The 16,718-nt window shown below is 43.1% G+C and overlaps 1 protein-coding gene across 1 annotated transcript; it reads left to right on the forward strand.

Moving 5' to 3' along the window:
• The first annotated feature begins 8,980 nt into the window (after positions 1 to 8,980).
• Positions 8,981 to 15,242, forward strand: opn6a (opsin 6, group member a). The gene is made up of 6 exons (XM_020514463.2): positions 8,981 to 9,101; positions 9,773 to 9,978; positions 10,598 to 10,697; positions 12,074 to 12,178; positions 13,956 to 14,179; positions 14,850 to 15,242. Exons 1-6 carry the CDS (start codon positions 8,981 to 8,983, stop codon positions 15,240 to 15,242), a joined length of 1,149 nt encoding a protein of 382 aa, XP_020370052.1.
• The last annotated feature ends 1,476 nt before the right edge of the window (positions 15,243 to 16,718 follow it).

Below are 16,718 nucleotides of genomic sequence, written 5' to 3' on the forward strand. Positions count from 1 at the left end.
TGAAAAGTTTTGACAAAGTTTCAGCAATATTCAAATTGTGTGCTACCAAACAACTATTTACAATAAACAGTGTTACAGGGACAATGGCTACAATTCTTCAATCAGCAGTCTGAGTGTGGGGGTGGACAAGTTCACTGGCGACTGACTTGCTTCCCCCAATACAGTGAATGCTCACTGGACTACAACACAATCTATTTATTAAGAGCTGACCAACAATCTTCTGGACTTAAGCTCCCAACCCAACCCCTATCTCAGGCTCAGCAGAGCTGCTAGCCAATCAGCAGCACCCCTGGACCTTGAAGACTGTCAGTTGAGGCCTGGTCTTCAGGGGTTCTAATATCTTTGTTCTTGTGGGGTGGCTTCATGGGAAGAAAGAGGTGGGGGTGGGGCTGTGGATTAGATGCCGCTTTGTCTGTGTCTCTGATTAACCCTAGATTGGGCAACCAGAGGCCATTTTCTTAACTCAGTAGGGCAGGTCACCTTGTTTGGAAACCTTACTTGCCTGATAGAAAGGCACATACTCGGGCAGATGGCAAGTTGAAGTGCTTAATAAGTGGCAGTTAATTGGCCACCTAAGTTGCTAGTGAATCATAAAAGTCCCCATCCAACCTTCTTGATTACAACATGAGAGGTAATGACTTAAACACTCTTTCCATGGCCCTAACTAAAGGGATGATTAGGGATGGACAACAAATGCTGTAGCCAGTGACACCCACCTCCTGTCAAAGAACTTTTAATGAAAAGGTTAGTTTTATTTGGCAGAAAGTTTATATGGCCTACCTCACCCTCCATATTAAAGTACTCTGCTGGGTTTCAATGGTTAGTGATCCAGTCTGCACTCACCAGGAGAGGTTATCTCATATAGCATTTTCTGACTGAGGTTCAGAGCTCCAGCAAAGCTTGGACCTTACATCTTCTGAATGAGAGGCATGTGGTACAAGGTGCCAAACAAAAGACCAGCTCCAATAAAAATAGTGAAATAGCGTCACTATGTTATACTCCTCCCTGTCATGTTCAGTGAACCATTCTTTTTATAACAAAACCTGCTCTATACCATGGAGATTGAGTCTGAATATAGTTGTATGCGACATGTGGCCACAGGATGATGACTGGGTAACTGGCTGTTGGCAGAGGGAGTATACTTTGTGGTGCCATTTTGCTTAGTGCCAGTGGCCATTACGGCTGAGAATAAGACTCACACCCTGGTGCTGAATTACATTTTGACTAAAAGCAGAGACACTAATTATGGATCGCCCGTCTGGTTCTGTCTCAGTTTGACTGAACTGAGATTTCCAACTTGAACAGGAGTCTTTTAACTATTGAACAGTTTGGAAAATTCCATGTTTGTTGGTTAAACATGATTTGAGAGTAGGGGGTGGAAGTAGACAGTTACATTTTTTTCCATTTTCAGCAACATTCTGGCACCTAAAAATTGCCGCCCCGGCCTAACTACTGAAGGAAAAGATTTTCATATTTAAGCAGCTTTGTGCAGGCAAGGGGCAATTGTACTGTTCACCAATTGAAAACTGAATCAAGTTGACAAAAGAAAATCTTATATATATTTAAACAGTGACTGTTGTAAAGTAGAAAATATGGTGGCTAATTTGTATGCAGTGAGATCCCAAAAACAGGAGTAAGAATAATAACCAGATAATTTGTTTTTCTAATGTTCACTGGGAGCTAAATATTGTCCAGACTACCAGGAAACATTCCCTTGGTCTCCTTCATAATAGTGGCTGTGGGGTCTTCTGGAGCTAAGACAAATGCACAAGGCCTTGGGTTAATTTGATTCTCTGCTGAAAGATGCAGCACCTCCAAGCATCGTAACCACCCTCAACACTGGGACTGTCAAGTTAAATTTGCACTGAAGGACAGAATTTTTCCAGGGACCAAAGTGGTGCGATTAGAGGCAGAGGAGGAACTGTTAGAATAGTGGGGATCAATGTCAGTATGACTCATTGCCTTCAGGGCGCTTTCCCGAGTGGATTGGCTCCCCATTCCAGGAAGATTAAGGTGTACATTCACTCAATTTGAAGACTATTGCAGTGATGGTGGGTAAGTTCCAATGGAGAGACATGGGGAGGCTCTCAGCTTTTAATGGGAGAGGCTGCCCCGTCCTCGCTACCTGCTTTAACTGGACTGCAGCCCCATAGACAACCATTTAGGAGGCCTCCAGTCAAGTTGCCAACAAATGTAGCCCCAGGACCTGCTTTTTGCTCCCAGCAATGCCCCAGAAACATTTAGACCTGAGTTTCTTGAGTGAAGTTAAAGCTTGTGACTCAGAGTGGGCCCCACTGAGTTCCTGCTGATAGTTTTTAGGGAGTGCTGTGCTGGACTTACATGGCAGGAGCCAACATTCTGAGGCTCATTGATAAGAAGTTCCAATTATGAGAGAGGAAGTAGAAGAGTGTGTTTGGATCACAGCTATTTTCTACTCTCTTACATATTGAAATTAGTCACTGAACTCTGCAGAAGATTAGGAGTGTATGTTCATGTGAGAACATGTTCGAAACCTCAGCATCTCACTAAATTATATTCAGCACTGTAGTCGCAACATAACCTTAGTCAAGTATCTCATTGAAAAAGTATTTAAAGCATACAGTTCATTCAGGCCACCTGGTTAATGCCTCAGATAAGCTTCTTCTGCTCATCGTGTTTATCCTAAGTTCTCCGCATAGCCTGTGTCTCTCTACCTTATTCACTTATCTGACATTTCCTTAAACTTATCTATGCTATTTATCACAACTTCTCCCAGTGGGAACGCAGTCCACATTTTCACCGCTAGATAAAGAGTTTCTCCTGAACTCTCCTCTGTTTTTAGGTGTTGAATCTGAATAATGAGTGAAAGGCTGATAGGAAACCCATTTTGATTGGTGATGTGACAGGGGGTGTTCTCCCCCATTCCCTAACCCCCCGCTATTCTGTCCTGGGATCATTACATGTATCGATGGTTTGGAGGAAGGAATAGAAAGCTGGATATGCTGAATTGCATTGTGTCACTCTGCTGGGAGGAGCAGTATGTAGTGTGGATAATTTACCCTCATCCAGTTTGACTTGGCATCTTAAGTACATCATATCAAGGGTGAAGGATTAAAATGACATGGAGACAAAATGTATCTGACTTTGCAACAACAATTGGCATTCATTTAGCACCTTTCAGGTAGTGAAACATCCCAAAGCACTTGACAGCAGTGCTATCAAACAAAGGACAGGGGCTAAAAACTTTGTCAGAGCAGGAGGTTTTTAAGCAGTGACCAAGGAAGCGAGCAGAGTGGTTGGAGAGGTATAGGCAATAAGGAAGTTGGAGGTGTGCAGAAGGCCAAAATTACTAGAGCAACTATTGTTACATCTTGTGGAAGGTGTACCAACGCACATGTGTAGCACTTCTGTTCCAACAAGAAATAACACTGGTCCAGATCTTCCTCAAGGAATACAGTCATTGGTATAGAGTAGACTCAAGCTGTTTTCAGATGAGTCCCTGGGAATTGCCCGTAAATATGAAACCTTTCCAATGGGTGCAACCTAAAAATTCGCCAACTGAGTTAGATTCAGAAACTTTGGGGTTCTGACTGACTTAGTTAGCTAGGAAAGGTTAAAGGAAAGAATACATGTTGGAACTCCTGACTAACTGTAAAATGACTAACTATACTCCTCTGTAAAATGACCACTGACCACGTCCTGCTCCCCCAACTGAGACCCCCGAACCCCGTGAGCCCAAACACCCCATTCTCCCTCACCCTGAGTTGACCCAAACTCAACTCCCCACTGACCTCCCTGATGCCTCACAATCTGAATCCAACACCATCTGACTCAACCTACCAATTCCCCATGGATCCAGCATCCCTCCCCCAAATCCCCCATAGACTCAACACACCATCCATCCCAGACAAGACATTCCCTGCTGGAAAAGCACAGCAGGTCAGACAGCATCCGAGGAACAGGTAAGTCAACATTTCGGGTCAAAACCCTTCATCAGGACAGCCCTGTTCTGATGAAGAGTTTCGGCTCGAAACCTTGACTTACCTGCACCTTGAATGCTCTGTGACCTGCTGTGCTTTTTCTGCCTCAAGCCAATAGACTTTGGCTTTTAGCATCTGCAGTCCTTATTGTCTCTACACTCCCCACTCACAATACCCCAAGACCCAACAGACCCCTGCTGCTAATCCCCCATAGACCCAAAACAGCCCCACCCCCAATTTCCCATTGACCCAATACAGCCCCACCCCAAAATCCCCTTGGACCCAACATACCACCACTCCAAATTCCCCATAGATCCAACACAGCTGCCCACCCCAAATCTCCCATAGACCCAACACATCCCCCACCTCTACCCCCACAGACCCACCATGCCATCCCATCCTGACCTCCAATTCCCCAACTACCTCTAACACCTACCTGCCCACCGACTAACTCTGATTCTCCCACTGACACCGTTCTCCCATCCCACCAACACTCATGCCCTCTGATCTACCCCAGCCTGAAAACATCCCTGACTGTCCCAACCTCGTCCACCCGAGACCCAACAACACCTGACCCCAAACTCTTCATGGACCCTTTAGTAACTGCCAACTGCACCCACTCTTCTCCCACCCTAATTCTTGCCCCTCTACCCCTCCTGAACCAACTTTACATCCCCCAAATCCCCATAAATACACCTCCCACTGACCGGATCCACTCCAACAACCACCAAATACTTACCCAACACAACAGTCCCATACCCATCCTAATGCTTCACCATCTTCTGCCATCTATGCCCTTCATCCACCTACCACCCTATCTCCTCACTCACTTGCCATCTTACCACCTTACCCACCTGCCACTCCATTTCTTCACTCCTTCACCACCCTATCAAATGCCAGTCAAATTCCTCACTCCCCAGGCACACTACCACCTCACCCACCTGGAATCCTATCACCGCACCCACCTGATACTCTACCACCTCACTTGCCTGGCATCCTACTGCCCCATGCATGTAGCAACTTGCCACCCCATAAACATGGCACATACCACCCCACCCACCTGGCACCCTATTCCCTTCCACACTTATCATTGCTGAGTAGATGTGCAAGTGGCTTTGGATCTTTAAAGTGCAAATTACGGCAACTACTGCTGGAGAAGTGTACAGTTCCAGGGCCAATTCTCTCTGCTGTTTCCCATGTGGAGCCCTAGATTGGATTGCTTTGGTTGCAAAAGTTCCTGCTCTGGAAGTTCACTCAGGAAACTCTTCCCCCAAGGTAAGTGGGTGATTTATAGTCAATCTGGATTGGAAAAAACAGATTCTGACCAGATTGGAAGATTTGTGTCATTATCAGAAACATTCAGGGGACAAATTTTGTTCATGCCGTACCATTTCAAGCAGTCCATGCAGATCTGAGTAGAATCCTTGGGATTTCCTCATTAATATCAGACAAGAAACCTACATGAAGCACACAACTTACAGTGTAGTCTCAATCTCCAGAAACTGACATATTCCCAACAAAGGAGAGGTACATCTTTCCCCCTTAGTGTTTCAGATGTGCACAGAACTGGACTGAATTCTCTGAATACTGTCATTCCATAGCAACTGCTGCTTAAAGTGTACGGAATCTCACCTGTTAAATCTTTGGTCAAGTTATTGAAGATTGAAGTGCTCATCAGAGAAATAGTAACGTTAGGTTAATTTATGTAACTTGTTCATTGAACCAGCAACTTTTATGTGTTGTTCCCAGTCAGACACTGCCAATCATCAGATTGGGTAGAGCTCAGGGCAACATGAACATTAACTCCTTCAGAACCATTACCCTGTCACCAACCTTTCTTGTGGACCCAATCATTGAAGAGGGTGGAGTATAAAAGGAGGCTGTTGATTCACTATGTTACAGATAGCGGTTGCCAACTCTCCGGGATGACGAAAAAATGAAAGTTTCATCTCCTGAGCACACTGATGTGAGCGGAAAACCTGGCATTTTACCCTGCCCGATTGCAGGTGAGTCACTAACCCAAGGTCCCATCTGTTCTTACATTGCTATTTGAAACAATTCGTCCCAGTGCAACTGAAAATACCTGCAGGTCACACATCACAGTTTGCCAGAGTTCACGGTGAGCAAATTGTTTCCACATTTCAAAAAAAGAACAACAGTAACTTCACTTCCATAGGACAATAGGATGTAGGAGCAAAGTAGACCATTCAGCCCATTGAATCTGCTCTGCCATTCAATGAGATCAGAACTGATCTGATAACTCACACCTCCACTTTCTTGTCTTTTTCCCATAGCCTTTGATTCTCTTACTGATTAAAAATCTGTCTATCTCAGCCTTGAACATACTCAACAACCCAGACTTGACAGCCCTCTGTGGTAATGAATTCCACAGATTCATAACCATCCAAGAGAAGAAATTCCTCCTCATCTCCATTTTAAATGGATGACCCCTTACTCTAAGATTATGACCTCTGGTCTAGACTCCCCTGCAAGGGAAACTACCATTCCACATCTACCCTATCAAGTCCCATAAGAATCTAGTATGTTTCAATAAGGTTGCCTCTCATTCTTCTAAATTCCAACAAATACAGATCCAACTTACTCAACCTCTCCTTATAAGATAGTCCCTCTGTACCAAAGATCAGACTAGTGAACCTTCTCTAGACAGCCTTCAATGCCAGTACATCCTTCCTTGGAAAAGGGGACAAAAACTGGTCACAGACTTCCACTTGTGGCCTAGCTAGTATAGTATACTTTAAGCAAGACTTTTCCCTATTTTTGTTCTCTATTTCTTTTGAAATTATGGCCAACATTACACTTGCCTTCCCTATTACCTGCTGAACCTGTATGCTAGCTTTTTGTATGCACAAGGATTCCCAAGTCCCTCTGTGCTGCAGCTTTCTGTAGTCTTTCCTCAATCTTCAATAAATAAATTATTGGCTTTTGAGCACTTTAGAATATCCTGAGGTCATCAACGGTGCTATGGAAATGTAAATTGCTAGAGAGTTCAATACAACCAGGATGATACTGAATAAAAAAGGATTGGCCCAATCTTGTTAGTTTTGAGCTACGTGAATTCTGCATATTTATGAGAGGTGTTAACCTCTCTTTGGATGATCAAATCCTAACATGTTCATTCTTATTACTGGGATTTTAATGTGGGATTACGGATGTGCAGTGGTATGAAGTGTTTCTTGATCCTTGATAAAGTGCAAAGGTCGCAGGGCCGCAATTCCCACATTTAAAGGGGCCTTCTGCCTGATGCAGGAAAGAAGGCATGTTGGGCACCCAGTGATAGATTCCTTTCAAAGTGGCACCTCTTTGCTGCCTGTTTTGGGCCTCTTAAGATGCCCTTTTTAAAACCAATACCATCCTCATTCTTGCCTCAAGTAGGGAGTCAAAATGGGCTTCATTCACTTTGAAACATAGGTCAAGTCTATCTGTTGTGGTAAGGTTGCCAATTCTCCAGGATTGTCCTGAAGTCCGAAAGGATTATCACTTAATTTCTTGGACACTACTAAACGGTGGAAAACCCAGGCCTCTGTGCATTTAAAAAAAATATTCTTGAAACATTTTTGTTTACTAGTTATAACTTAAAAATCACTTTGTGGAAATAACATCTGCTTTCCTGGCAGTCAAGAATCTTTCCGTTTAGGTAATAGAGAGTGGACCACTCTACACCAGTGAAGGCCTGTGGCTGACTAGTAACCAATGGTGGCAATCAGTGAGGGCAGTATGGTTGGAGACATGAGGTGATGAGTTAGCAATCTAATGATGTTGAGAGTTAGCATTGTTTAAAGTCAGGCTGATGATGAGATAGGCCTGAAACCTCTCACCCACCAGGAGCTGGAGAAGCATATCAGCACTGGGAACAGTCTCCCATGTTGCATTGGGGTTCAGAAGAAGAGCAGGGAGTGACTGCATCAGATTGAAGAGCCACTCTTCAGAGTGTCAGGGAAGTCAATGCAGTTGAAGGTGGATTGATCTTAGGATGCTGCCTTGAGGACCTCCTACATTAATCGCCTGGGACTGTGCTACTTGGCCTCCAACAGCTACAAAACTGTTCATCTATGATAAGTAATGACCTCAGCCAATGGATAGTTCCCCCCAGTTCCCAATGACTTTACTACTGGGGAATGGACATTGGAGTGAGGAGAAGGTGAGAGGCAAAAACGCATAGAATCAGAAATGTGAAAATCTAAACAGCTGAAGGTGTCAATGCCAACAATGGGGCAATGTAAGTGGGGACTATGTAAAGAAGCCAGAATTGGAGGAACACAGAGTTCTTAGAGGGCTGTAGGGCTGGAAGAGATAGGAAGTAGTGCAGTGATATAACAATGATGAAGGATAATATGTTTTTGGTCTGGGATCAAAGGTATTTCATTGACAGTGAATGCATTTGAAATTGTAACAGATGTTCTCTTTATTGTAAAGTCTGTTTCACTCAAATGCAGCATGAAATGTAATTTTTCCTTTATTTATAGTAAGGTACGTACACTTACATGGCAAACATGCAATCTCCATCGCTATAAATGTAATCCCAATCTAAAACCATGACATTTCTTTGGAGAAGGAAAAAAACCAAAAACAAATCCTGGGTATGTCAAGAGATTAAAAGTTTGTGAAATTCCTCTTTGATAGAAAAGACTCCAGGAGGTCACTCTGACCCTAATCATTCATGTAGTCCCTGCCTTTGTTGCAAGGAAATCTCCTCAACATTGCCATGATTGGAGGCAAATTGGTCTGTGTCCTCCCCCGAACTGACTCTCCTAAGGAGAGATTAAATGGGCTGACGTCAATCTGCAGGTTAGCTCTAAAGCTGCTCTTAGGCTGGATTAAGAAGTAAGATCGAGCCATGGGATTGGTTTGCTGAAATACATCACTCTCCTTCACAATCTTGTACTTGGACTGCCCTGTTCATTCGAGTGGAGCTCAGTGAATCTCTCCTGCACTATGGTGGGTAGTTAGTTGTAGGCCCCTTACCTGTTCAGTGTGGAGATTGGGTGACAGGCCTTGGAAAGATGGCTTTTCGTAGCCTGTCCAATAGTCTGTGGAGGAACCAGAACAGCAGCTTCTACCCAAAGGAGACCATTGTCTCGGAACACGGGGAGACTGTAATTGGCATCTACCTGCTAACTCTCGGTATGTAGCATTGGTTCATACTCTACATTAAATCACATACATTACAAGCATTGTATAAGATCTATATAGAATTGTACAGATTACATTAAATCACTCATGGTACACAGAATGTACAGCATGGAAACATTTCTTTCATCCTCACTGGTCCATTCAAGGGGTTAAACTGTACACCACAGATGGTTCCTCCCACTCCTCTTCATCTAACTCCATTAATGTAACTTGCTATTCCTTTCTCCCTTATATGTTTATCATGCTCACCCTAGAAATGCATCCATGCTGTTCCCTTCAACCACTCTGACTGGTGATTGCAATCATTCTCTGGGGAAGAGAGGTTCCTCCTGCATTCCCTGCTGGATCTGTTGGTGGTTAGTTTGTTTTCATGATGACTAATTTTGTATTCATTAATGAGTGAAATCATCTCTACTTCCATCCTAACTGTAAAGATTTCTACCAGGCCATGCCTCAGTCTTCTCTTTTTACGGAAAAGGAGCTGCGGCCTTGTTTAATCTTAGCCTGTTGTAAAGTGGGATGTTCTATAGCAGAGACGGGTCATCTTGTAGTGAAAAAAATGCTTCCCTCACACTCCCCTCCTGGTCAGTATCTCCTTGAGTTTGGTAGCGAGTGTTCAAGATGAGACTTGGTGATCCACTTTCTCTGCGTTTCTTCCCTAGGCTGGTTCTCCTGGTTTGGAAACAGCATGGTGATATTTGTGCTGTGCAGGCAGAGAGCAACACTACAGGCAACAGATTATTTAACCTTTAACCTGGCTGTATCAGATGCCAGTATCTCTCTGTTTGGATACTCCCGTGGGATCATAGAGATTTTCAATATATTTCGAGATGATGGGTTTCTGATTACATCAATATGGACCTGTCAGGTAAGGCGCAATAACAAGGCAGTCTGACTGTAGTCTTTCTGAGCATCCTCCCATTGTAGAACTCTCAATACTGAGCGTTAAGATCACAAGTTCAAGTCCCACTCCAGGGAGTATAAAATCTAGACTGATGCTGCAGTGCTGTACTGAAGGGGTTCTACACTGTCAAAGGCATCACTTTATGATACAATACCAATATCCTCTCTATGTTTTCAGCTGGATGTAGAAAAACCATGTCACTATTTAAAACAGAGTGAAAATATTCTCTTCCGTGTTCTTGTCAATGTTCATGCCTAAAACAGGAAGCAATGAAATTGCTGTTCTTTTGGGAGCTTGCTGGGCTCAAATTGGCCACTATATTTTCTACATTCTAATAGTAAATATGTATATATATATACAAAGTACTTCATTGGCTGTAAGACACCACAAGATTTCCTGAGGTTGTGAAATGGACAACAAAAATACAAGCTCCTTTTCTCTGTGCATTCTGTCACTAGTCATGTCCATTCACCTTGATCCCCTAGATCAGGACTGTGACACTTTCCCTGAGGATATTGTTAATCTTCACCATCTGTAACGGGTAATAGTGAGATCTCATTAATTGTGAGTCTTGTCTTTTCAGATTGATGGTTTTCTCACACTGCTCTTTGGTCTGTCCAGTATTAACACCCTCACAGTGATCAGCATCATAAGATATATTAAAGGCTGTCACCCATACAAAGGTAAATGTAGTTTTGTTTCCACACTGTTAAAGGTACATCCTTCAGCCCTGGGATGCTAATGGTAACCCACTCACTGGAAAGAAGGGTGAGTGTAGCAGTGTCTCTAACTCAAATTCCCCCTATTCATGTCAAGGAATTTGGCTTTGAAAGAAAAATTTTTGTTATAAATGTAGACTGCCTTTTCTTTATTAGTAAGTAGGGTTTGGGCAGCATTAGGTAGGCAAGCATTTAATGTCTGTCCCTAAATGCCCAGTCAATCACATTGCTGTGGGTCTGGAGTCACATGTAGGCCAGAGCAGGTAATGATGATAGATTTCCTTCCCTTAAAGACATACTGAAGCAGATGGGTTTTTACAACAATTGACAGCTAGGTAAGTTTTTAACTTCAAATTTCACCACCTATCAGAGCCTTAGTCTGAGGTTCTGGATTACTAGCCCAGTGAGATTAGCATGACACCACTACCTCCCATATAGTGTGGGCTCTCAAGCTTTGTAAATTCCTGCCTGAGTTTTCATTGTCCCAGTCTTTACAGCTCCTGACTATTAGCAGCTATATTTTTAAGGAGTCCTTACTTTCTCACAGTGTCTCATATTGGACTGGGCATTTTAAATAATTAATATTAATATTAAATAATATTAAATAATTAAACACTGTGTCCCTGTTATACATTCTTTATACATGTGATGGGAAAATGAGAGACAAAGTTGACAGGGCAAAGGTGGAAACATGATGAATGGGAATGGGGTGGTGTGGTTTGTGAGAGAAAGGGTGAGTGGGGGGAGGATTGTTGAAGGGAGGAAGAGAGGTGGGCAAATGGGGTGACAAGGGTTTGATGCGAGTGGAGGGGAATGGGAGAGGTGGGGATTGATGAGGGGACAAGTAATGGGGAGAGGAGTGTTGAGGGGGAGGGTAATGGGGAGGAGAAGGTGTTGATATGGGAGGGGAGTGGGGATTGGTAGGGTTTAATGAGGGTGGGAGGGAATGAGGGAGGAGGGAAGGGGATGAAGAATGGAAAGGGAGGGAGGGGGTAAGGAGGCCAGACCTGAGACAAGGGCTGTAAGGGGGCTAAGGGATAAGTCAGCAAATATAGAACAAGGTCAGATAGTAGGAACAGGACGAAGGGTAGTAACTGACTAGGACATTCAGGATACTTCCCTCACACAGTCCATAGGAGAGAGGCTTGGGGAGCGGATTTTCTAGCTGACCTTCAGTTTGGAATCCCCTACAGCTTGTTATAATGCTCCAGAGACAGATTAGCATCTGAATCACTGGACTGAAGATGGAACACTGTTACCCAACTAATACCTAGAATCAAATTACAAATGGTGTTGCTGTCCCAGGTCTCGGCCTAATGCTTGCTATGATGTTTCTGCAGCTCACTATATTAACAGACAGAACGTAAACCTGTTGATGACACTGATATGGGCCACTGCTCTCTTCTGGTCAGCATCCCCTTTGTTTGGATGGGGAAGTTACAAAGGTGAGTCACAGTTGCACAGGAGAGTTACAGTTGTACAGGTGAGTTACAGTTGTACAGGTGAGTTACAGTTGTCAGCTGTACTGAAGAGTCAGAGTCACATGGGAGAATCACAGTCATGTAGGAGAGTTACAATCACACAGGAGAATCACAGTCATGTAGGAGAGTTACAATCACACAGGAGAAACAGTTACACAGATGAGTCATAGTCACACAGGAGAATCACAGTTACACAGCTGGGGCAGTTATGTTTCTCACTGAGCTAGAGAATTGAGACAGAGTTGCCAACCCTTCACGTTTGCCTTGGACTCTCCTGGAATTAAACAATCTCCAGGACTTTGTTATCAGCAAGAAAATTGAGGGATGAAAAAAACATTAAAACATTGTGTTTATAAAAAATAAAATGCTTTGGGTAATTTGTTAGCTATAAAATATCTGAGGTACGAGAAAGGTCTTCTTGATGGTTAGAAAAAAATCTCCCAATTAGCTCAGGAAGAATGTATTTGCTTTCTGATTGGCCATGGGAAGGCGATACTGGCCATTCTGGGTGACTAATGGCATGTGTTTAGAGGCAGAAGATGGCTCTCACTTTGCTAATATTTTACATTACAGTATTGACGAGATAATAGAATCCAGTTATTCAGTTTCCAGCTGAGCACATAGATTAGAATGAAATTTGATAACTGATTCACATGCAGCAATTTCTACAGTGATATGACCAGATCAGCTTTTCTTTAGTGAAGCAATCTAAGACTTGAGAACAAAAATCAGAATGAACATACTAGTGCCATACTGAGGGAGTGCTGCACTGTTAGAGGTGCTGTATTTCAGATGAGATGCTAAACTAAGGCCCACAAAAACAAGCAGGTTTGGGCTATTAATCTGGTGATAATATGAATTCAACTCCCACCATGGTGGGTTTGAAGAACTTAGATCAGCTTAAAAAAAAATGCTGGCATCGTGTAAAAAGTAAAACTTGCTTATCTCTAGCACCCCTTGTAACCGCAGGACATCCAACAAAGTCCATTTGAAGTGAAGTCACAGCAAGCTGCAATGACCAGATAATATGCTTTGGTGATGTTGATTGAGGGATAAATCTCAGTCAGAACATCGAGAGAAAGCTCTGCTGCTCTTCTTCAAAATACTGCTGTGAGATCTTCATATCCACCTGTGAGCAAAGGCAGAGCCTTGCTTAAATATCTCATTTGAAAGACAGTGTGGCGCTCCCTTAGTACTGTGCTGGTGTCTCAATTCTGATTTGTCTTCTCAAATCCTTGTGTGTCTCACTAAAAATAAATAACAGATCTGGTCATTATCAGTTTCCAATTTACGGAACCTAGCTGTGTGAAAATTGGTTGCCACATTCCATGTATTGCAATCGTGACTCCAATTTGGAGAGGTGGTCAATTAGTTATAAAATACACTGGGATATTCTGAGATTGTGAAGGGCATTAGTGAACAAGAGTGCAAGTTCTTGCTGTCTGTAGTTCTCTCTTTTGTGCTTTCTGTCAGTCTGTCTACATCTCATTCACTTTCCCCATCTCTCTTTTACCTGTTTGTCTTTCTCTCTCTCTCTCTATCTTATTCTCTAGCTTTATCCAACAGGTCTCCCCAATTTCTTTCCTCTCTTAACCTTTTCCATTACTTTTCCACAATTTTCTCTTTCATTAACTTTACTTTATTGTCTCCTTCATTGGTTTGTCCATCTTTTTATTTTTATCTCTTTTCCAATCTCTCTTTCTAACTGTTTTTCTCTGTCTCCTCTTGTCCTTTGCCATAGACCAGATGTATGGGACATGTGAGATTGACTGGGGCAGAGCAGTGTTCTCCACTGTCTACAAATCCTACATTGTTTCCATCTTTGTCTGTTGCTTCTTCCTGCCAATGTCCATCATGCTCTTCTCGTATATATCCATCATCAACACCATCAAGTCAAACCGGGCGCTGGCAGGAGCAGAGGTCCAGGGAGACCGCCAAAGGAAACTGGAGAGGGATGTAACCCGGGTGAGTTTTCTGACACCAGGGTCTGGAGTTCGGGTTCAGTTTAAATACATGAAAGAACAAATACCTATTTCTCACTGGTGAGAGTGACACAGGGCTGGGGGTGGAGTGACACAGGGTTGGGGGGAGAGTAACACTGGGCTGTGGTGAGAGTGACACTGGGCTGGAGGGGAGAGTGACGCTGTGCTGGGGAGGAGAGTGACGCTGGGCTGGGGGGAGAACGACGCTGGGCTGGGGGGAGAGTGACGCTGGGCTGGGAGTAGTGTAACACTGGGCTGGGGGGAGAGTTTGACACTGGGCTGTGGGGAGAGTGACTCTAGTCTGGGGGTATGAGATACTAGACTGAGGGAGAGTGACACCAGTTTCTGGGCAATGGCAAGCCCCCAGGATATGAATAGTAGCAGATTCACTGATGGTAATGCCATTGAATGTCAAGAAGCGTTGGATAGATTCTCTCTTGTTGGAGTTGGTCATTGCCTGGCATTTGTGTGACACAAACATTACTCGATATATATTAGCCCAAGCCAGGATGGTGCTGAGTGCTTAACAGTGAATGGGGACAGCATGCTCCCATGAATGTGCTGTTCAGTTCGAGTTAAGTTAAGAAATAATGGTATTGATGGCAAACTGTGTCTGCACTTCCTTAACCTCACCCCTATTTCACCATTTCCAGGTTTCAATGGTGATCTGCACTGCATTCATTATTGCCTGGTCACCATACGCAGTGATCTCCATGTGGTCAGCGAGTGGACACCAAGTCCCAAAGCTTACCAGCCTGCTCGCCAGCCTCTTCGCCAAGTCTGCCAGCTTCTACAATCCCATCATCTACTTTGGAATGAACTCCAAGTTCCGCCGGGATGTCATGACGCTCCTATTTTGTGTTAGTGACAAGGACAACGTGAAGCTCAAACGGATCAAGGGGTGTTCAGAGAGGGGCCTGGAACGTGAGGCAGATGTGCTGAGGGACAGCCCCAACTCCGGGCTGGAGAGCCCAGATAATGAGTGCCAGGGATCATCGTACTTCCCCAACTGTGAGAATTCAGGTTATGAATGTGACAGACTCTAGGGGGTTTGCTACAGAGAGGTGTATCATTACTGTAAACAACTTGCTGTGCTGAAACAAGCAAAGTGTTACCACTTGTCCTAAAAATCGCCACACACAGAGATAGATTAATGGTCCATTCCCAAAATCAACTCTGTATTGTGTACCACGGTGACTATAACATCCTGACAATCAGTTTCTGCCATTGAGTCTCTCTAGATTGCAGGTAGTGTCATAGCACTGTACTGGGACTGGAGACAGGGTTATCACACAATAGAGTCTCTCTGTACTGTACTGGAGATAGAGTTATAACACGATACAGCCCCTCTGTACTGAGTCTGATAATAGGATGAGAACACTGTTGTTATAATCAAAGCTGGAAACACACCCTCTTGCTTTCGGTTCACTACTCTTGTGTCCAAAAAATACAATGATAACATTTTATTGCAATTACCAAGATGGCCAATTAAATATCAATATCAAGTTTAAAATAAAAACATCGATATCTCAGGTTCTTTTAATAAATGTGCGATTATTAATTTATTGTAAAGCAAAATGTATTCAATGAAAATGCAAAACTAGCCAATGTGTAAAGTGTTTAATATGCTATATAAATACTTATCCCCCAAAATACATAAAACACCCTCACAAACACACATCAGGGAAATGGTAAAATAAAAATGGATTTCTCTGCAAAGTTTGCCTTTTTGGACAAGAACACTTTGGCCAATGCATTTTAATCTTTGAAGAGGAAAAACTTCAGATGTGAAAAGTTCATATCGTCTTCTGATCCAGTGGACTGGTACCTGTGAACATGCCATTAAACACACGCAGTTGTCTGTGAAGTCTTGGCAGATGTAGCTTGTTCAGGAAATACAACATTAAGTGATTCTCTCAGTCACTTTTCCAGAAGAATGAAGAAATTTCACCTTGACCTCACATCCCGAAAAACGAGCTGATCACCTTGGCAAGCCTTTCCCCCACTGAAGACCAGAACAAACCCAAACCAATCACTGTTCAAACATTCTCATCAGAAGATCTCAACTAAAACAAGCAGTTATCATCTGTCATGTGATTTCTATGAAGACATTTGTGAAAAAAATTCCAATGACAAAATGTCATTTCAACAACCTCTTTTGAAGAAACCACTCCAGATATTTCCACAAATTCTGAAATTAATCCATTTTCCACATTTCTTCAAAAGTTACATCCTCAATTCAAATATTAAATATGCAGCGTCATTATAACACTACAGACCTCATTCTGTTCTGGGAGTTGAGTTAAGGTTACAACATGAAAGAATTAATACAATAACTCAAGCGAAGATAAATTTGTAATTCTATAGACTCATTGTATACTGGAAGTAGATATAAGGATATAACATTATAGACCCATTCTACACTTTATTTTTCTTTCCTGGAGGGTTGGCATTATTGGCAAATCAGCATTTGTTGCCTTCCTTAATAGTCTTTGAATGGAGTGGCTTTCTCAACCATTTAA

The sequence above is a fragment of the Rhincodon typus genome, chromosome 5 (genome assembly GCF_021869965.1).
Source record: "Rhincodon typus isolate 14 chromosome 5, sRhiTyp1.1, whole genome shotgun sequence".
NCBI classification, from domain to species: domain Eukaryota; kingdom Metazoa; phylum Chordata; class Chondrichthyes; order Orectolobiformes; family Rhincodontidae; genus Rhincodon; species Rhincodon typus.

Bases quoted from the DNA above. Each gene is read 5' to 3' on its own strand.
- opn6a (XM_020514463.2), top strand. From the start codon at position 8,981: ATGGCTTTTCGTAGCCTGTCCAATAGTCTGTGGAGGAACCAGAACAGC. The intron at 9,102-9,772 runs GTATGTAGCATT...TTTCTTCCCTAG, and splicing joins CATCTACCTGCTAACTCTCG to GCTGGTTCTCCTGGTTTGGA. The intron at 10,698-12,073 runs GTAAATGTAGTT...ATGTTTCTGCAG, and splicing joins AGGCTGTCACCCATACAAAG to CTCACTATATTAACAGACAG.